The 17,498-nt window shown below is 38.4% G+C and overlaps 1 protein-coding gene and 1 long non-coding RNA gene across 9 annotated transcripts; one reads left to right on the top strand and one right to left on the bottom strand.

Moving 5' to 3' along the window:
• Nucleotides 1–212: 212 nt before the first annotated feature.
• Nucleotides 213–12,475, bottom strand: LOC121110300. 8 transcript variants are annotated; one of them, XR_005858233.2, is made up of 7 exons: nucleotides 11,225–12,475; nucleotides 11,019–11,086; nucleotides 6,585–9,817; nucleotides 5,488–5,722; nucleotides 2,299–2,385; nucleotides 1,421–1,572; nucleotides 213–771 (listed from the first exon to the last, which is right to left on the bottom strand). It is a non-coding gene; the product is annotated as an uncharacterized LOC121110300 (long non-coding RNA). The 8 variants fall into 8 exon arrangements; XR_005858234.2 differs by having other exon boundaries at nucleotides 5,488–5,643; nucleotides 11,019–12,475; XR_005858236.2 differs by having other exon boundaries at nucleotides 5,488–5,614; nucleotides 11,019–12,475.
• A 63-nt stretch (nucleotides 12,476–12,538) lies between these two features.
• On the top strand, nucleotides 12,539–17,269 carry TMEM18 (transmembrane protein 18). The gene is made up of 5 exons (NM_001012698.2): nucleotides 12,539–12,625; nucleotides 12,857–12,977; nucleotides 15,522–15,576; nucleotides 16,309–16,402; nucleotides 16,487–17,269. The coding sequence occupies exons 1-5, from the start codon at nucleotides 12,557–12,559 to the stop codon at nucleotides 16,574–16,576; spliced, it is 429 nt and encodes a 142-aa protein (NP_001012716.1). The 5' UTR covers nucleotides 12,539–12,556; the 3' UTR covers nucleotides 16,577–17,269.
• The last annotated feature ends 229 nt before the right edge of the window (nucleotides 17,270–17,498 follow it).

Raw genomic sequence — 17,498 nt, 5'->3', positions numbered from 1 at the left:
TAGGAGAGAATGCCAAGTGCACACATTTTCACGCTCATATACATTTTTGAAAGAATCAATATTCTAAGTCAATTGTTCTTATTTTCTGACTTCGCAATTCAAGCTTCCATTTCTAACATTTTCTTTTGATACTTAAATTATGCTTACCTAAATGTTATTTCATTTTCATGTGTCATACATACAGCAAATGAGATAAGAATAATTTAACTCCATTCATTTTTAAACATTTTAATTACTACAGTTTCAGATAGAGTATGACATATTTAGGAAACATAATTGTTTCAGCTTTGCATTTGCCATTAATCATGCACTGTGAATCTAGTAATTACAACATACAAGTTACCACTGAGATTAGCTTACTGCTAATGCCATTGTAATGAAACTGCATTTTATCTTACCATTTTTCTCAATTTACTGTTCTTATACACATCACTGCCAGATTCTTCATAATGTCTCAAGAAAATGTGAAAAGCTGAAAATCCTATTGTTCTTTCATTATGTAATTGTTCCATGAATAGCACTCAGGTATACTCCAGTGTACTATTTCTCTCTCTCTCTTTTTTTTTATCTATTTCATAGAAGCATTAATTAGAACTCCTGAAGATGTCCACTTTGCTATATTTGCAACCAGGTACCTTCTTCACGTCTTCAGTGCTTGTAACTAATGAAGATCTTCACTGTTCATGACAGAGGACTCTTCAAACTGAGAGTTATTAACAGCAGTGTTTTCAGGGAGACTGATGTGGAAATCAAACACTTTGGCTTTTAACACTGCAGAACAATGTTTAATTATAACAGGAAAAAAAAAGATTTGGTTTATATTATACGTTTCAGATGTTTTTCTTTTTTTAAATCATATTTTTTTCCTTCATGTCTCATATGGATTCTCACTGGAATTCATCCATCATATTAATAACTTTGCACTCAAGTTTTAGTCCCTCTTTCCCTGATTGCATATTGCCTACATTTTGGCACACACTCAGACTGAACCTTACTGCATATCAATAAATTTCCCAAATACAGAAATAGGCATACAGAAAGGTCAAATTGCACTCCAGTACTAATCCTACTGACAATATATACATGAATGCAGCAAGATTGGTTTCATGCGGATTTTCCATAACCTTCAAAGCTATCTTAATAAGCCAGAGAGGCACATGTCCCTTCACACACTAAACCCTAATCCATATTTTCCACTATGCACAGCATTCTAACCTGTTCTCTACCAAAATCTTCACTCTCAGAACATTGTAAAGTAATCCTTGCATCTTTTTTTCTAGGGCAGTTTCTCTTTCAGGACTGTCTAGAGATTACAAGGAGCTCGGACTCTCATGAATGGAAGCCCAATAGCATCTGCTCATGTTCACTTCAGAGATGGCCTAGACCTGCTTTAGGCAAACACTTGTGCTCTTCTACTTACCTAGTAACACTTCTCCAAGAAGCCTCTCTTCTCCAAGAAATTCTGATCTTTCCTTCTTTCAGCAATGGAATTTTATGTCAGGATACTACAGTTCATCACATTATCACATTATCACATGGAGATCATCCATTTCTGAGCAGCTGGCCAGGGCTCTAGAGACAGCAATCACAGTTGCAACATGGAACATGGCAGTCTCCAAATCATCAGCATCCTTAAATTTTAATTTCCTTGTTACTAGGGATCTCAAATTAGCTTTCTATGAGAGTTATAAATGTTATTAGAAGGCAGCAGTGACCACGTACATCAAAAAGAAATTCTGCTTAATAAAAACATATCATGGGGCACTACTGCTTAAACACAGTGAGTGCTCAGGTACTATGTGTATGGCATGCATAGAAACATCAGAACCACTCTAGCTGCTGCCTGCTTGTCCATCAGCTTTCTTACAACATGAAGCTGACTTCTCTTTCTTAACAGCAGCAGAACAGCTGTAGAACACAGTGTAACTAAACCAAGGCTCATGATGGTTTCCATTTACAGCATACTGGGAGGGCAGTATACTGTGCACCTGGCAGAATTATCAAAAGAGGTGTAAGGTTATAGCACTTAGGAGAAAAAAAAAAAAACAAAACAAAATAAAAAAAAATAGTAACAGTTTTCATCAATGCCACAGAGATTCCCAACGTGATTCTACAAGTCTTGGTGGAAAAATTTTCTTCTTTCTCAATATACAAAGGGGGTCCTACAGAAGTCTGCAGGGCCTTTGTACCCACAGAAAATATTTAGCAGTAGGGACTAAAAGGCCAATTATTAACACCCGCAGGAAGCATAAGTAACTGCTCCATAAACTTAAAAGGTATGCTGGGCTTTTTTATTACCATGTGGATCTTTAGCACAAAACTTCCTTTATCTGAGCGTATCTTAAAACCTGTTTGTTGAACACTGCTTGAAATGATACAATGTTCCTGGAAAAAAAAAAAAAAGAAAGAAAAAAAACAGAAAAAGGAATGTACTTAAGAAGAACAAAGAGTGCCATCTACTGTTGTTACTCAACAGAAGACTGTTGAATGTTCATTTAATCTCCTTACCTTCCACCATGAACTAAGGTATGTATGTATGCATAGCCTCACAATTAGCTGTATTACCCCATTTTTATTGCATATGTAATTTGCTGACAATACTCTTTAATCTTGTTTCTCGAATTCTCCAGGGAACTGGTTAATGGTATGCACTGAGCCTTTAGCAACTTCAGTTCAAATCTCAGTCAGCAAATTTCTTCCAGCTCTCAACATGCAGAAGCAGAGAGCTGCAAGATTGCTGAGAGAATTCACTATGCAAGTATCACTAGGCAAATATCACTATCTGTTTTTCCTGTTCATATATCCTTCCTCAGGAATCTGCAACTGGAAATTGATGAGCACATTCTCATTTTTTATCTGTTCAATAAAGGTGCATGAAAGAACTGCTTTCCTATAACAATCTTAGCTTGATAACAGCACTAAAGACAAACAAACAAAAAAACCCAAGCACGTAAGCTGTAAAAATACCCCTGATATCTGTAGAAACAAAGCAATAATCAGTGGTTAACAGATGGTAGAATGCAGTACTCTGATTTTTCCTGAATATGGTATACAGATCAAATCAAGTAAGCTATCAGTTACACAGACAAGTATTCAATTCCCTCAATTTAAACAAAAACAAACTAAAATAAATATGGTTCTGAATGTTTCTGTAGAAGTTCCCACAAATTTCTTTAAGTACCGAGTATTCTTCATTAGGCCTTCTTCCTCAGCCTACCTTAAGGGATCTTTATTTTCTAGCCTGTGGTTTCCAGTAAAGACCAACTTTTGAGTCCTTACAAAATACAAACTTGTACCTGTAATTTCTACAGCTTCAACACCATATCAGCCTCATCAATGCAAGTGATTTTATAGCAACCTTAACACCTTCAGTTCAGGAGAACCAAACCAAAATCAGCTACCTAAGGGTTACCACCTAAGTCCCATCAGAGAGTATTGCTTTGGTAAACTCAGCCAGACAAAGGACTAAACATTTAGCTAGGGGGTTGAATAACCCGACAACAGTCTGCCAAGGTCACATGGAAGCTAATCCCTGCAAAGTCCCATCTTACAGAATCAATGCTGCATCAAGCTAGGAAAAAAAAAAAAGAATAATAACATAAAACAAAATGCTGAAGACAACATATTTGAAAAACAAGAACAGAAACGAAGCCCCTGGTAAAGCCAGCCAAATCCATCCTTGTCACAGGAAGTCAAAGATTTTTGTCTGAGAGAATAAAACCAAGGCTACTTCAGAATTCAACCTGCAGCCCGTGGGGCCTGGAAGTGACCAGAGGGAGAAATTCAAAACCTTTGGATGGAACTCATGGAAGGTAACTCATCTACTGCTAGTGGTGAGAGCCAGGTCTGCATCTTTCCTCTAGCAACAGCTAATGAGCATCCACATGAGCAAATGTGTCCATACAGCTGCAGCAGTTTGACTTAAAGGAAAGAGGGAGAGGAAGACAGACTAGATATTTTCATAGGATCATATATTTGACTTTTTTCATTTGGACAACCATGAATAAGTCTCTCTCCCTACCCTTGAATTACTGTATGTTACACACACTCATGTAAATGCAACATCCAGTCATGCATTAGTGAAGTCTATTCTGAAACCATACAGAGGCAGTGCTATTAAGTAATGTAAAATTTAATTTCACTCCAGAGAAAACAGCATGAAAGGATGCTGCAATGAAGACTGCAAAATATAAATGTTACAGGTGTTCTTGCAAATACTGCAGGGGGTGGTGAGGTCAAGCACGCAGGTAAGTATTATCCTTTAATCCATAATACAGGCATAGATTTTCAGCGGCACTCCAGTAGTTACCACATTTTGTCATTGTCCTCCCTCTGCTGTATTTTTTTCTTTCCTACTTTTCGCTTTCCAGGATGCCATCAAAAGGCACTGCATGAGAGATTTAAAAAATAAAACAAACAAACAAAAAAACCCAAATTGATGCTACCTTACTTTCTGGCAGTACTGGTTATGGTATAAATGGGGAATGGAAGGACTGGACACTGGAAGTGAAAATGAGAGAAGAGAGCCAGAGGAGTGGATCTCCAGCTGTGAAATACTTTTCCAGGACAGAGGAGTGGGATATGATTCCTGAGCAGATACATACTTCTTCCTGAAATCCTCTGTTTCAACAGAACAAGAGCTGATATTTGGCCTCAGAAAGATAACAGAATCACAGAATCATAGAATGGCCTGGGTTGAAAAGGACCACAATGATCATCGAGTTTCAACCCCCCTGCTATGTGCAGGGTCGCCAACCACCAGACCAGGCTGCCCAGAGCCACATCCAGCCTGGCCTTGAATGCCTCCAGGGATGGGGCATCCACAACCTCCTTGGGCAACCTGTTCCAGTGCATCACCACCTTCTGTGTGAAAAACTTCCTCCTAATATCTAACCTAAACCTCCCCTGTCTCAGTTTAAAACCATTCCCCCTTGTCCTATCACCATCCACCCTCACAAATAGCTGTTCCCAACTTCTGTTTATACGCTTCCTTCAAGTACTGGAAGTCTGCAATGAGGTCTCCCCAGAGTCTTCTCTTCTCCAAGCTGAACAAGCCCAGTTCCCACAAACCTTTCTTCATAGGAGAGGTGCTCCAGCCCTCTAACCATCTTAGTGGCCCTGAGATCTAGTAAGGTATAGAAACATACATAATCTTTGGCTTCAGCACTACTCATGGTAGTCAACTTTTGCTTGCAAAACCAAAAATTATCATTGAAATGCAGTCAGGGAAGGTTCCTAAAACTGGGAAAAAAAAATAAAAATAAAAAAAAATGAGGTGTCATTCCTGTCTTCAAGAAGGGTTTGGTTCCACAGCCTTGCTTCAGTCTGTGGGAAGTTAATAGCCTAAATAACCCTGAAAAAATATTTCCATCAATATGAAGGACAAGAAGGTGACTGGGAGTTGTCAGCATAGGTTTTTAAAGGAGAAATCACACCTGATCAACAACGTTAACAACAGTGTAATATTATCTTCGTTTTCTCTCTTACCTCTGAACAAACAAAGCTTTCAAAGATAGGTTCTCAACTTCTCCTTGTATGTCTTGGACTTCAGACTCCTAATCATAGCAGAGATCATCCACTGACTTGGTCCAGTAAGCTACTATCTTCCTTGTAACTGGGGAGCCCCGAAATAGAGACAGTAGGCTGCAGTTTGATAAAGCCAGACTTTATTTTTCAAAAAGATACAACTGCACCATAGCCTTTAGTCCTAGGATTCTTCTGCCTAAAAGACACAGCTCTAAATTTGAAATGGGCCACCTCTTTCAAAATTCACCACTTCAGTGTGCAACTACATCTTTTACAATGTTTTTCTGCAAGCGACAATTTTAAGACTAGATCCATTCCTATGTGTTTCTTTTTCAAAATATCATGTGACCCTGCAATGCTAAAAATTGAACCTGGAAATAAAAATTCTGCCATTAGGCCTGCAGTTGTTTGATCTGCAGCTCTAAAATGTAGTCTTAGACAAAAAAAAAATACTATCTGCAACACAATTTACACAGTTAGCACTCACTTGGAAGTGCCTGTGCAAACTGACCTTTCTCAAAGGTTTTCTAGGCATGTGTGCAGCCTGCTAAACCTTTTTTTTTTTTCTTTTTTTCCTGAATTGACTCATTATATAATTCCCTTCCTAGTGCCTTAAAGTTTACATCTAAAAATTTATTCCTTGTACAAGGATGAGGAAGCTGAATTTCTGTTCCTACTACAGACGCTCACAAAGATTAATGTGCAGCTTTCCTTTGCTCTGCTGTAGGAACTCTGTGCAGTACATCTGATAGGAATGTACATATGAGCACAGCTGGTTTATTCTCATAGCTCAAACTCTTAGCAATTTCACTTGGCCCAACAGCACCATCAGAATTATGAACTGCTAAGGACAGGCAATAGACAAACAAAAGAAAGTGATAACCATGGATAGCTCCAGGATCAAAAGGTGGAGATACCAGCTTTCTAGCTATGTCTGACTTCTCTGTTGCTGAATATTACCCAGTTTTTCCACTCTCCTCTTCAGATTCTTTAAAGAAAGATGGTGACCATGAAGAAGCACAAACTCTGAAGTAGAAGATTTTATGCAGAGTGCTCACTTTCTTAGATGAAGAGGATGAGATCCCTCAGAACAAGTATATGTCTGAGAAAATGTCTCTCAGTTGAAGATTCTGTTCTTTCTGCTTCCTCCTCCATGTAGCATGCACTTCCCTGCACATTAAGAACAAGAGGCAAAAGAGGCCAGGATGTGCCATACACTCATAACCTTAAGGAGAAAATACACTTTAACATTAAGTTCCAGAAATCCAGACAAAATCATAATGGTTGCTGTACACACTAAATATCTCGACACCTTCTTGCCCTTTTGTAACAATAGCTGTATTGTAACTCCAATGCAGTGAATTACGTGCTACGCACACTGCAGTCATGCATCAAAGAAATGTAAAAGTATTTAATTTTCAACCCATCCTGTGGAATGACATAATGTGGTTCTTCTGAGCTGAAAAAAAAAACCCAAAAACAATCAATGCAGCAATTCTGAGAGAAGAAAGCTTCAAAGGAAGTCACAGTGAATGTAGAGTGCATAATTAAGAGCAGGATCTAATACTGCCAGGGCTGTTGTTTCTTTTTTGCTTGCAATTATGTTTGGCCTCTTCTACTCTGGACAAAGACCCAAAAGAAGTAAAATCTGGTTACTTTTCCAGAACATAGTGGGGCTTAGAAAGAATCCTGAGGAGATCTTTTGTGGGATTAGCAGAATAATTTAATAGGCAGTCATGTTGGTAGGTAAAGAACAAAAATATATTTGCATTTCAGACTGTCTGTAAGGTTTGGGAATAGTGGAGGAAGAAAAGTTGAAGCCTGAAGCTATTCTGCACTGAGAAAAAAATCCCTGACAGAACGTAGATGAAAGAGATGAATTTAAGAGACTAAGACTCTAAAAAAAAAACAAAAAAAAATCCATACAAAACATCAATTTAAATTTCAGGCTAATGCAATATTGTTTAGTGTACACAACTAAGCAGTTGATTTTTTTCTCATTTAAAATACAGAACCACGAAATCAGAATAATTCAGGTTGGAAGGGACCTTAGGAGCTCATTCCATTCACTAGGAGGCCAGGTCAGGTTGCTCAGGGTTTTATCCTGCTGGATTCTGAAAAATCACAAGGATAAACACACTACAACTACTCTGGATAACCTATTCCATTGCTTGTTTGCCCCCATGGGCAAAAAGTTTCTTCTAACATCCAGCCAAACTTCTAGTCTCAGTTTTTGCCTACTGCATCTCATCCTCCTACTAAAACACCAAAGGAGCCTGGATTCATCTCTTTTGATAATTTCCTCATAGGTGCTGGTAGGCTGCTATTAGGTATCTTCTCTAGGCCAAACAAGTCTACTTCTCTCAGTCTCCCACCAAGGACAAATGCTACAACTCCCTAAACATTTTGACTGCTCTCTGTTGCACTACTGCACTACTAGTTTATCATTATTTTCCTTGTATCTGAGGTACCCAAAGCTAGAGACAGAAGTTGCCTAATGAATGTTGAATCCCTTAGTCTCCTTGGTATGCTATTAATACAGCCCAGGAGACTTTTGGCATTATTTACTGACAGAGCACACTGATGGCTTACGTTCAGTTTTTTGTCCAACAGGACATCCCAGTTGTACTTAGCAGTGCTGCTTCCGAGCCACTTAGTCCCAGTCTGTATCGCTGGAAAATTAAAATTATAAAATAATGTACATCAGACCTCTAGAGGCCTTTCTCAAGGTTTGATAAAGTAGCATCCATTGTCTAAACCTGAAATGTACAAGTGACATACCCCAGAACAATCTACAGGCAGTTTAAAAAAATATTTCAAAAGAAATCTTGAAAAAACTATTATTATTACTGATTTCCAAATACATCATAACTAATGAAAGCTGATACTATAAAAAAAAGTAAAATTACAGCAGATGCAAATATAATGGAAGCATTCAAAATCATGTATTTGATGACAGAAAGGTCTGAGATGGTGAAGGCTTTTAGTGAAGTGTGTATTAGAATGAATAAGAGACCAAGGTTCACTACAGTTGCACTGAGAATTTGAGCCAGCTTTTGAGCACAACCATGAAAATAAGGAAAATATTCAGGGCATATAAAATGACAGCTTGGAAGGGTCCATAGCAATGATGATAATCCAGACTTCCAGGCTCAGTCTATTTTTATACTAGTCTCAAATCACTGAAAAGACTGCCCAATGCAGTCTGTACACATGCAACAGCCAACAAGACATTTGGAGACAGCCAGCAATGAGCAGTCACTGGCCCCACAGCAAAACTGCAGTAAGATCTTTGCAAAGCAGAGAAATTAAGTAGACATGTCACTAGCTTCTATGTGTGTGCAGTTCCTATCTCTGCTTTGGCTGAGGGTCTGCTGAGGTGTTGCATCATTCACTTGCTTGCTATTGTCTCCTGACAGCTTTTTTCTTCCCTAACAGAGACACAGAATATATCTATTAGCTCTTCGTTTTGCCCCCTGAGATAGCTGCCATTTGTGTCCCTTGGAGAATCTCAGCCCTGCTCACATGCATGGAGTCGCAGACAGCTGAGCCAGAGGAAGAGAAACGAAGTGACGAACACAGAAAGGGATGGAAAAAGCATAGAGAAAATTAAAGGACCAAAAATCAAAGGAGCTCCCACTCCGTCAAAGTTTTGACCCTCCAGAAACATGGAAGGGGGTCACTGTTGAATATGTCTTTTTCAGATATCTTTCTCAGATCTTGTCCAGGGATAGGATGAGACAGTAATTGTTGGCTGGACCCAAGCTGTGGGAAGCCACTGTTGCTGGTGTTCCAGAGGAGGCAGTTCAAGCCAAGCCATGCTTAACTTCTAACTGTAGACAAAGCGGCTGTATCTACCAGAAGGTGGGATGCCTTAAGCCAAAGATCTGTCCATTCAGCAGCAAAGCCGTCTGTCCTCCCCTTGGGAAGAGCATGGAGGAAAGTTCTTTCTCTACAGAAGAAGTGAGCAGTGGCTGAACCAAGCACGAGACATTCACCACCACATCTCCCACTGCTCACTGCAGTCCAGCTCTGCTACCATCCTTCCACATGACAAACCAAACAGGGATGAAAAATAACTGGAAAACCTAACAGTAACATGACAACAGGTCTGCAGGGTGCAGTCAACAACTCAGATGTTCTTGAAAGCAGCATATAGTAACAATTCCTGATTGTGCATTTGGAGATCTCTGCTTGAAGATCAGATTCAGAGATGCACAGAGAAAAATGTGCACTTCATCAACTCCAGCAAGACCTTGAGAGACCAGATGGCCATAGACTGATGTGCACGCTATGGAAAAGAAGAGCAGAATAATTTCAGACTGTGTTCAATTCTCCTGATGTGTGACTTCTGATCAGGACATCTGAGCATGTACAGTGACTTACTTCATCACACTAAGATATTTATACACTACATTTTGCATTTTGTATTCTTTTAATTGATCATTAAAGACAAGAAAGTTCCTAATAACTTTCCCGCATGGAACTGCCTGTTTAAATTGAGAGCGTTGTAAATTATTTCACAAACAACAGCTTGAAATGTTTAGATAGCTCAAGACAATTCCAGTACTCCTAAATGAAATCCACTTCACAATGGAACATACCCTACAAACACAGAATGCTTAATTTATGAAAAGCTAAGAAAAAAGGGTGTGGGACATGGCTTGCTGAATACAAGGACATCAGAAATTGATATTCCATTTTTCAAAGATACTTAAAATATGGATCTCACAATGAAAGGCACTTTATTTTCTTAAGGTAGAAACTACACATGAAAAAAATATCTAACTATCCACTAATTCTAAGACTCATTAAATAAAAAATGAAACATTTCCTGTATTGGTAAAGAATTTGTAAAACAAATCTCTTTTCCATTCCTTTGAAGTTTCTCAACAGCAAGCATAAAAGGACATTTCCAAGTAGTGTTTAACAGAGTGCTATAGAATCTGCTAGCGAATACCTAGGGTTGAGCACTTAAATTTGGGTTTCCTTACCTTTTTTTTCCCAACAGTTTGTTTTTTTTTTACCTTATAAATAAACTTAAGACAAATGTGTGATTTTAGATCCCTTCCTGTGGAAAACAAATGAAGATTTTCATTTGCTAAAAGGGAAAAAAATGCTTTAATCAATCCACTTTGGGGAGGATATTTTATCCAACCTGCTTGAATAATATGGTAGCATGGTTAGAAGAGGCTGAGTTTTCGACACCACTTGATCAACCTACTTATAATGAAAAGACCAGATACATTTATATATTACCATTGCACTGTATATTTCCTTCTAGAGCACTTTTTAAAAAAATTAGGATGTAAACATAGCATAGTGGTTCTGCAAAATGCTGCAGAGGGGTAAACATACAGGTGCTTACTTATAAAATAGCAGTGTGCATTTGTTAATTCCTAAGTACATCAATTTCATATTTCACATTTCATTCTCTGCTGAAAATGTATGAGACTTAACCTATATCACATCAAAGTGCTGGTAATACTTACACATCTGCTACCACCTTGTGACGAAAAGTGTTACTGGCTTTATTGCAGAAGGAACTTCTATTTCACTACTAAAAACAAAAACAAAACAAAACAAAACCAAAAATCACCTTACACTGTTTCTACTTTGGCTTACAGTAAAAGCTACATAAATTTTTTAATACAGTGCATTATAGCCCCAATAAGCCATTGATTGTCCATCTACTCACCTTGTCTGTAGCACAGACTCACCACTGGCCAGCATATTTTGCTCATAAAGTAGCTTCACTCACTTAAATGAAATGAACCATCAGCTATTGGCGGATGGTTACTCTAGTCAATTACTGAGCAATCAAAAGCTGATTCCTCATTTGCAAAAATCCCAACCCATTTAATTTATTACACTAATCATAAGACTTATCAAATGACAAGTCAATTTCTTCTGGCACTGTTTCCCTATCTAAAATATGGGATGTTTTTCACGGTTTTAAAATCTGGAGGAAAACATTAGTAGAAATGACAGTGTTTGCACTACCCTGCCTAACTCAAATGTGCCTTAAGTAAATCCCTTGCTTTGCTTCCAGATGCTGTTGTTGTTGAGAAAAAGAATACCAAAAACCTAAAGCAAAAGGGAGAAACATCCTCAGTGTCAGCTATCTCACACTACATTGCCAGTGTGTGACAGTAAAAAGAAAACAGTTCACAGTGCTGGCCTGGATTTGGCTACGTAGTAGAGTAAGTGAGAATAGCATTAGTAGTACTTTCTTAGACAAGCATTTCTAAACACTCCAGGGGAAAAAAAAATAAAAATTTTTAAAAAAAATCCCAAATTTCAGAACTGGCAAACCAAAGCCACAGAAAACAAAGCAAAACACATAAATAAATAAATAAATAAATAAATAAAGCAGAGTGTGGAGCAATGGTAAGATAGCATGACAATAGGTCACGTTTGACAAAGATAATCCCATTAGGATTCGTAAGGTCTGGTGGGAAGCAGATGGATCTGAGCTTGAAGTTCCCAAAAAGCAATGGGTCTCACACAGGAGTGGGCACTTAAAGCCCTGCATGCGTTTAGTGAAAGGAGTTATTAACCCTTTAAATGTCTTATTCCTTTTAAATTGTGTAATAAGATTGTTAAAATACATATGTTCTTTTCTTCTGGCAAAGAATACTCTTCATGTGACTTAACTTAGTGTGTGGAGTCGGTTAGCTCTTTTGTTTTCTGGTCCCTCTCACTAACTTCTTAACTTCAGACTGAAACACTAAACACCAGAGCTTCTGCCAGTTTCCCAAAGCACTATTTCTGAGGACTACTACTTCACAAACAGAACCAGCAGAGGCAACACCTTACGCAGGCTACCTGCCTGAGAGGCTATCTGAGCCCAGAACATCCACCTTTCTACCCCTCCCACTTAAAGGCGCAGCCGCCATTTTCCCGCCCCACGAGGCATCTCCCTTCCAAGCCAGCGCCACGGGGCAGTGATCCGGTTGCTGTAGGTTCTCGCGAGAAGATGGTCTCGCTGGCTATTTGGGCGTCTTCTCGCGAGGCTTCGGCCGTGCGGATGCGGAGTGTCGCCGTCGCCATGGAGCAGCCGCTGCACGGTCCGCCTGGGCTGTCCACCATCCTGGCGGTGAGGAACCGTCCGTGGGAGGGAAGGGGAGAAGGTACCGACCCCTGCGTGTAGCGGGAGCCTTCCCGTCTGTTGGGGGAGGGGTGCTCGCGTTGGGTGCTCGGTCACGCAGGTGAGCGCGCTCCGTGACAGAGCTGGGTTTTGGTTGCGGTGCGGGAGGCGGCAGGCCGCTCGTCACGGCTGGGGACGCGTCTCCCGTGGTCGCCACATCTCCTTTCTCTTCCTCCACAGAGGACGGACTGGGCCGAGCCCTGGCTGCTGGGGCTGGCGGGTTTCCACGTCCTGTGTTTCCTCCTGACTTGCTTCTCCTTCCAGCACTACCGGGTGCAAATAGGGCACTTTCTCTGCATGGGTGAGTAACGCATCTGTGCTTCCTCGTGAACTCCTTCCTCTCTTAATGTCATCAGGGTTAATTGCATTTACATTATGTTAGGGGTAGTTTTCTTGTTTAGCAAAGAGTTCTGTAATAAGCTTTGCGACTGATAAAGTGAGTGTGAAATGCTTCTCTTGTGGTCATGTGTGTGTCTGTACGTCATGTATCTAACTGTTTCAGAGCAGCTCTAAGCTATAGATACTTAGCTTACAAGACTGTATGAAGCAGAGGCTTGAAACTACTAGTATTGATAGGAGGAATAGGTGTATAGTATAGATACACATGCTTAGTACTGCGTGTTACACAGTAGCTCAGGAAACTATTGATGCACTGGAGAAGCAGACAAGAAATTGAAAAACAGACAGAAGCGGTTTTCTACTCTGCATTATTTCAATGTTGCAGTGTGATCAATACAGTCAGCTTTCAGATGGGTTCATTTCTGGAGCAGGGTTACCATAGGCCCTGCTGCCAGCTGTGACAGTGGTGTGGCAGAGCAAGACTAGTTCCAAATGTTACAGACACCATTTTATTTAAATTAAGATAGCATGGATTTGAGTTAAATCTGTGTCTTACAAGTAAACCCGTGTATGCTTTATGAGAATCCTTGGTTCTTGCCATGGGTTGGGTTTTCCTCACTGTATTTTTTGTTGTTGTTTTTACCCAATACCTCAGTTCCGACATGTTTCTGCAGTAGTGGAGGTAGGATAAACAATTCAAAGAGGTTTGCAGTCAATGCTTGAAGGCTATGTTGACATTTAAAAATGCCACTTAACTAATCAAATTGGTGAAAGAATCATAGCTTCATTAAAACTGCAGATACATAACTCAGCTAAAGCCAGAGTTTCAGTGACAGAAATTTCCCCCAAGGGAAATTTCCCTACAAATCAGTAATTTCTGTACATTACTTTTAACTGCGGAGTTTACAGTGATCCACAGAGGGCCAAATCAAAATGCCCTATACAGGGTTTTCTTTCTCAGCTTCGTTACTAGACATACAGAATTCCCACAACATTCTAGGTCTACTTACCTCAGGCTATCTAAAGTATTCCTAGTGTTACTAACACTAGCTTGAATGCCCAAGTTCTAAGTGCACTTGAAATACAATGGAACTGATCATTGCTGGTTTTTTAACCCAGATGTGGTTAATGTGTGATGGTTGTTAACGAGAAGAGTGGATAAAAATACCCACATTAAGTCCCAGTCAGTTTATATCTGAAAAACTGTACTACTTTTGGTATGTCTGCAATAAAAATAACTTTGTATTGCAGGTAGTAATACGTAACTAAAAAAATATGTTAAATAGTCACATTGATTCACCTTGACAACTGAACAGCTGTAGAGGTGTTTATAGTGTGTATGTATACTGAGATTCTCTCAGTGCCATGCTGAGTGAATCCAGCTGATGGCAAAAACAAGATAGCATATCCACTGTCATGGCGCTCCTCCTTCTTGCATCACCAAACTATCTGTTCAGTTACCTTGTGCAGGTCATCTCTAAAGTCACTGAATATGATTTTTGCTGGGTTTTTTTTTGGGGGGGGGGGGGAGTAAAAAATGATACAAACTTAACATTTTGTGATTTTGTTGCTTTCCTGTTAAGCTTGTGATCTCATTATGTTGTCTTACTGGTTTGGAATTCTTATACTGCTTGTATTTGTTGAGTAAGAATATAGTAGCTTTTATCTCACTGCAACAGAATATTCTGCTGTACACCTGTTGAAAACCTGCTAGCATTTTAAGATTCAGACAATGCAGTACAGGAAGGGTTTGGTGTAACTTCATAAATGTACTTTAAGTGTTTAGTACCCTAATTTATATAGTAATCATTGATACAAAAGTGTGCACTAGAGCATGATATCATACAAACATGCAGAAGAACTTCTTTATGGTAAGGGTGACGGAGCACTGGAACAGGTTGCCCAGAAAGGTGCTGGAGTCTCCTTCTATGGAGCTATTCAAGACCCATCTGAACACCTACCTCTGTGACTTATTGTAGGGTAACTGCTTTAGCAGGAGTGTTGGACTCAATGATCTCTTGAGGTCCTTTCCAACCCCTGTGATTCTTTGATATCTGAGTTCCATACCAGTTATAGGGAAGCTTTGATATTTCTTTTTACAGACATAACTTGAAAGCAGTCACAGAGAAGATTGTTGGAAAAAAAAATGTTTTTTTTTTAATTGATAATTTATTTTCTGAGCTCTTGTAAGCTCAATTAACTAAGATATTGCATTGTGTTTGGTTTGGTGGGTTTTTGGGGGGGTCTTTTTTTTTTTTTTGGCCTGTAATGTATTAATTTTTTTTTTCTTACTACTTGTTAGTAACTATATGGGATGTTAATTCAGATCTGCTTTTGTAGCGGATTGTAGCGGATTAAATAGTGAATGTGTAGTGAATGCATAGTTTTATCTTCTACAGACCAACAAATTATACTGTGTGATATATATGTATTATACACAAGGCAGAACTAATGGCAGATTGTTTTCAAAGGGATATTGAATCTAATACTTTTTTTTTTTTTACAGTGTGTTTAGTGTACTGTGCTGAATATATAAATGAATTAGCAGCCATGAACTGGAGGTAAATGTTTTTAATTTCACATTTATAAGCACGTTCTAAAATGTTTTTTTCATATTGTTCCCTAAGAAGCCTTTAACAAAGAGGAAAGCCACTTAGCAGTAGAACGGGATGGCAAGGAGTCTGTTGCATGGATACAAAGCTTTTGAGAAAGTCTGAATGGTACACGTAAAAGAGCAGACAGGATGTGAGCTTTGGGTTTTTGTCTTGGTTGGGTGGGTGGTGGTGGGTTGTTTTTTTTTTCTGGTTTTTGTTGTTTGTTTGTTTGTTTTTGTACATTTTCCCAATGTAACTGAAAATTATATGATTAGCAATTAAGTTTATCTATAGAAAGTACTGTAAATCTATGCTTCAGTTACCTAAATTACAACTTTATTACACTTAGTAACCACTTAGTTACCTCTTCTAAGATGAATAACCAAAATGAATATCAAAAAAGTAATTTAAAAGACTTCAGGATAAGCATGATTTAAACAGGCACAAATATATCTGCCTGTTTATATAGTCACAGTATGTTACTTTATCTGTGGTTGTTATGTGGGGTCTTGAGCCTTAAAGAAACCTTATACAGTCTATTTCTTCAAGCTTTGTATAGTAGAATGCTTGTGTATGTTTGGAGATCCCAAGAAGTAGGATTGTCTGTATAATATCCACATTGAATAGATATTGTGAAGGTATAATGTTCTGTGAATCATGCTGAATAAAGATTTCTCTTCTTTATTCTTCTTCTTTCAGGCTGTTTTCGAAATACCAGTACTTTGATTCAAGAGGAATGTTTATTTCACTTGTATTTTCAGCACCTCTGCTGGTGAATACGATCATAATTGTGGTGTGTATTCATATGGATACTTCTTAAGTTGATAATTAAGTGTATATGGATGGATTTAAATGTAATGATTTTCCTATTTTTCAGGTCAACTGGGTTTACAGAACTTTAAATGTAATGACTGAACTGAAGACACTACAGCAGAGAATAAAAGCAGAAAAAGATAAAAAGAAGTGAAAGTGCCTAATACTGTTTCATTTTTAATTTTCATAATACTTGTCCAGATAGTCAGTCCTTCTCCTTGTTTATCCAGAAGCAGCAATTTTTTGTCTGATATCTGGGACTTTGCAACTTGTGACTATGGACAGTGAAGAAAGGAAGTACCCATAGGCCATCTGATCTTCATGAAACTGAGAAAACTGGGCTTACCAGGTCTTTGTATCCTTCAATACAAGCTAATTTTTTCACCATGACCAAGTCTGTTAATAGCATTGTAAAAGAACCTTCCAGTTTCCATTTGCCTATATCTTTTTTTTTTCCCCACAAAAACTATGTTGAATTGTATTTATCAAGTATCCAGTCTTCTGTTAACTTATGCCAATGGGAGCTACGTTGTGAATTCAAGTAAATGGAAGAATTACATTCAGAATACCTCAGGAATCCATGCTTCTGTGAAGCATTTCACTTCTTTATAAATCATGTTTCATAGTTCATTTATGTATTGAGTGTCAGTAGATAGTTCTGATACAGTAGCATTTTATAAATAAAAATATCCACAGTAACTTAAGTGAACTTGAGGTTTTTTTAATCTTTCTGTCTCTCATGCAAGATTTTACCAAATCAGTTATTTTTATTTTGTGTAAGCAATTAAAATGATGATTTTAATGCTGTTATATAAATACCATTTCTTAAAACTGGATGAAATTTTGATGATTTCTTTCTCTCACTTGAAGAAAAGAAGGGAAGGGGAAAAACTTAAAGACTGTTCTACATTATTTTGTTCATAATTCTTAGGGGGTTTTTTTTTATGCTTGACTTTTTTTAATAAATTACTGAAATGGAAGAAAAAGACTGGTTAAAAGGAGGAAGACATTAATTCTGCTCAGAGTAACCTGGTTTTCGTGCATTAAGGGGAGCAGGGGGGTATAAAAGAGGTGGA

The sequence above is a fragment of the Gallus gallus genome, chromosome 3 (genome assembly GCF_016699485.2).
Source record: "Gallus gallus isolate bGalGal1 chromosome 3, bGalGal1.mat.broiler.GRCg7b, whole genome shotgun sequence".
Taxonomy (NCBI): domain Eukaryota; kingdom Metazoa; phylum Chordata; class Aves; order Galliformes; family Phasianidae; genus Gallus; species Gallus gallus.
The sequence above is the reverse complement of the archived record's forward strand: the minus strand, read 5'-3'. Positions and strand labels throughout refer to the sequence as shown.

Excerpts from the sequence above, each read along its gene's own strand:
- TMEM18 (NM_001012698.2), top strand. The coding sequence starts at position 12,557 with ATGCGGAGTGTCGCCGTCGCCATGGAGCAGCCGCTGCACGGTCCGCCT. Across the intron at positions 15,577-16,308 it reads TTAGCAGCCATGAACTGGAG|GCTGTTTTCGAAATACCAGT; the intron begins GTAAATGTTTTT and ends TTCTTCTTTCAG. Across the intron at positions 16,403-16,486 it reads TGAATACGATCATAATTGTG|GTCAACTGGGTTTACAGAAC; the intron begins GTGTGTATTCAT and ends CCTATTTTTCAG.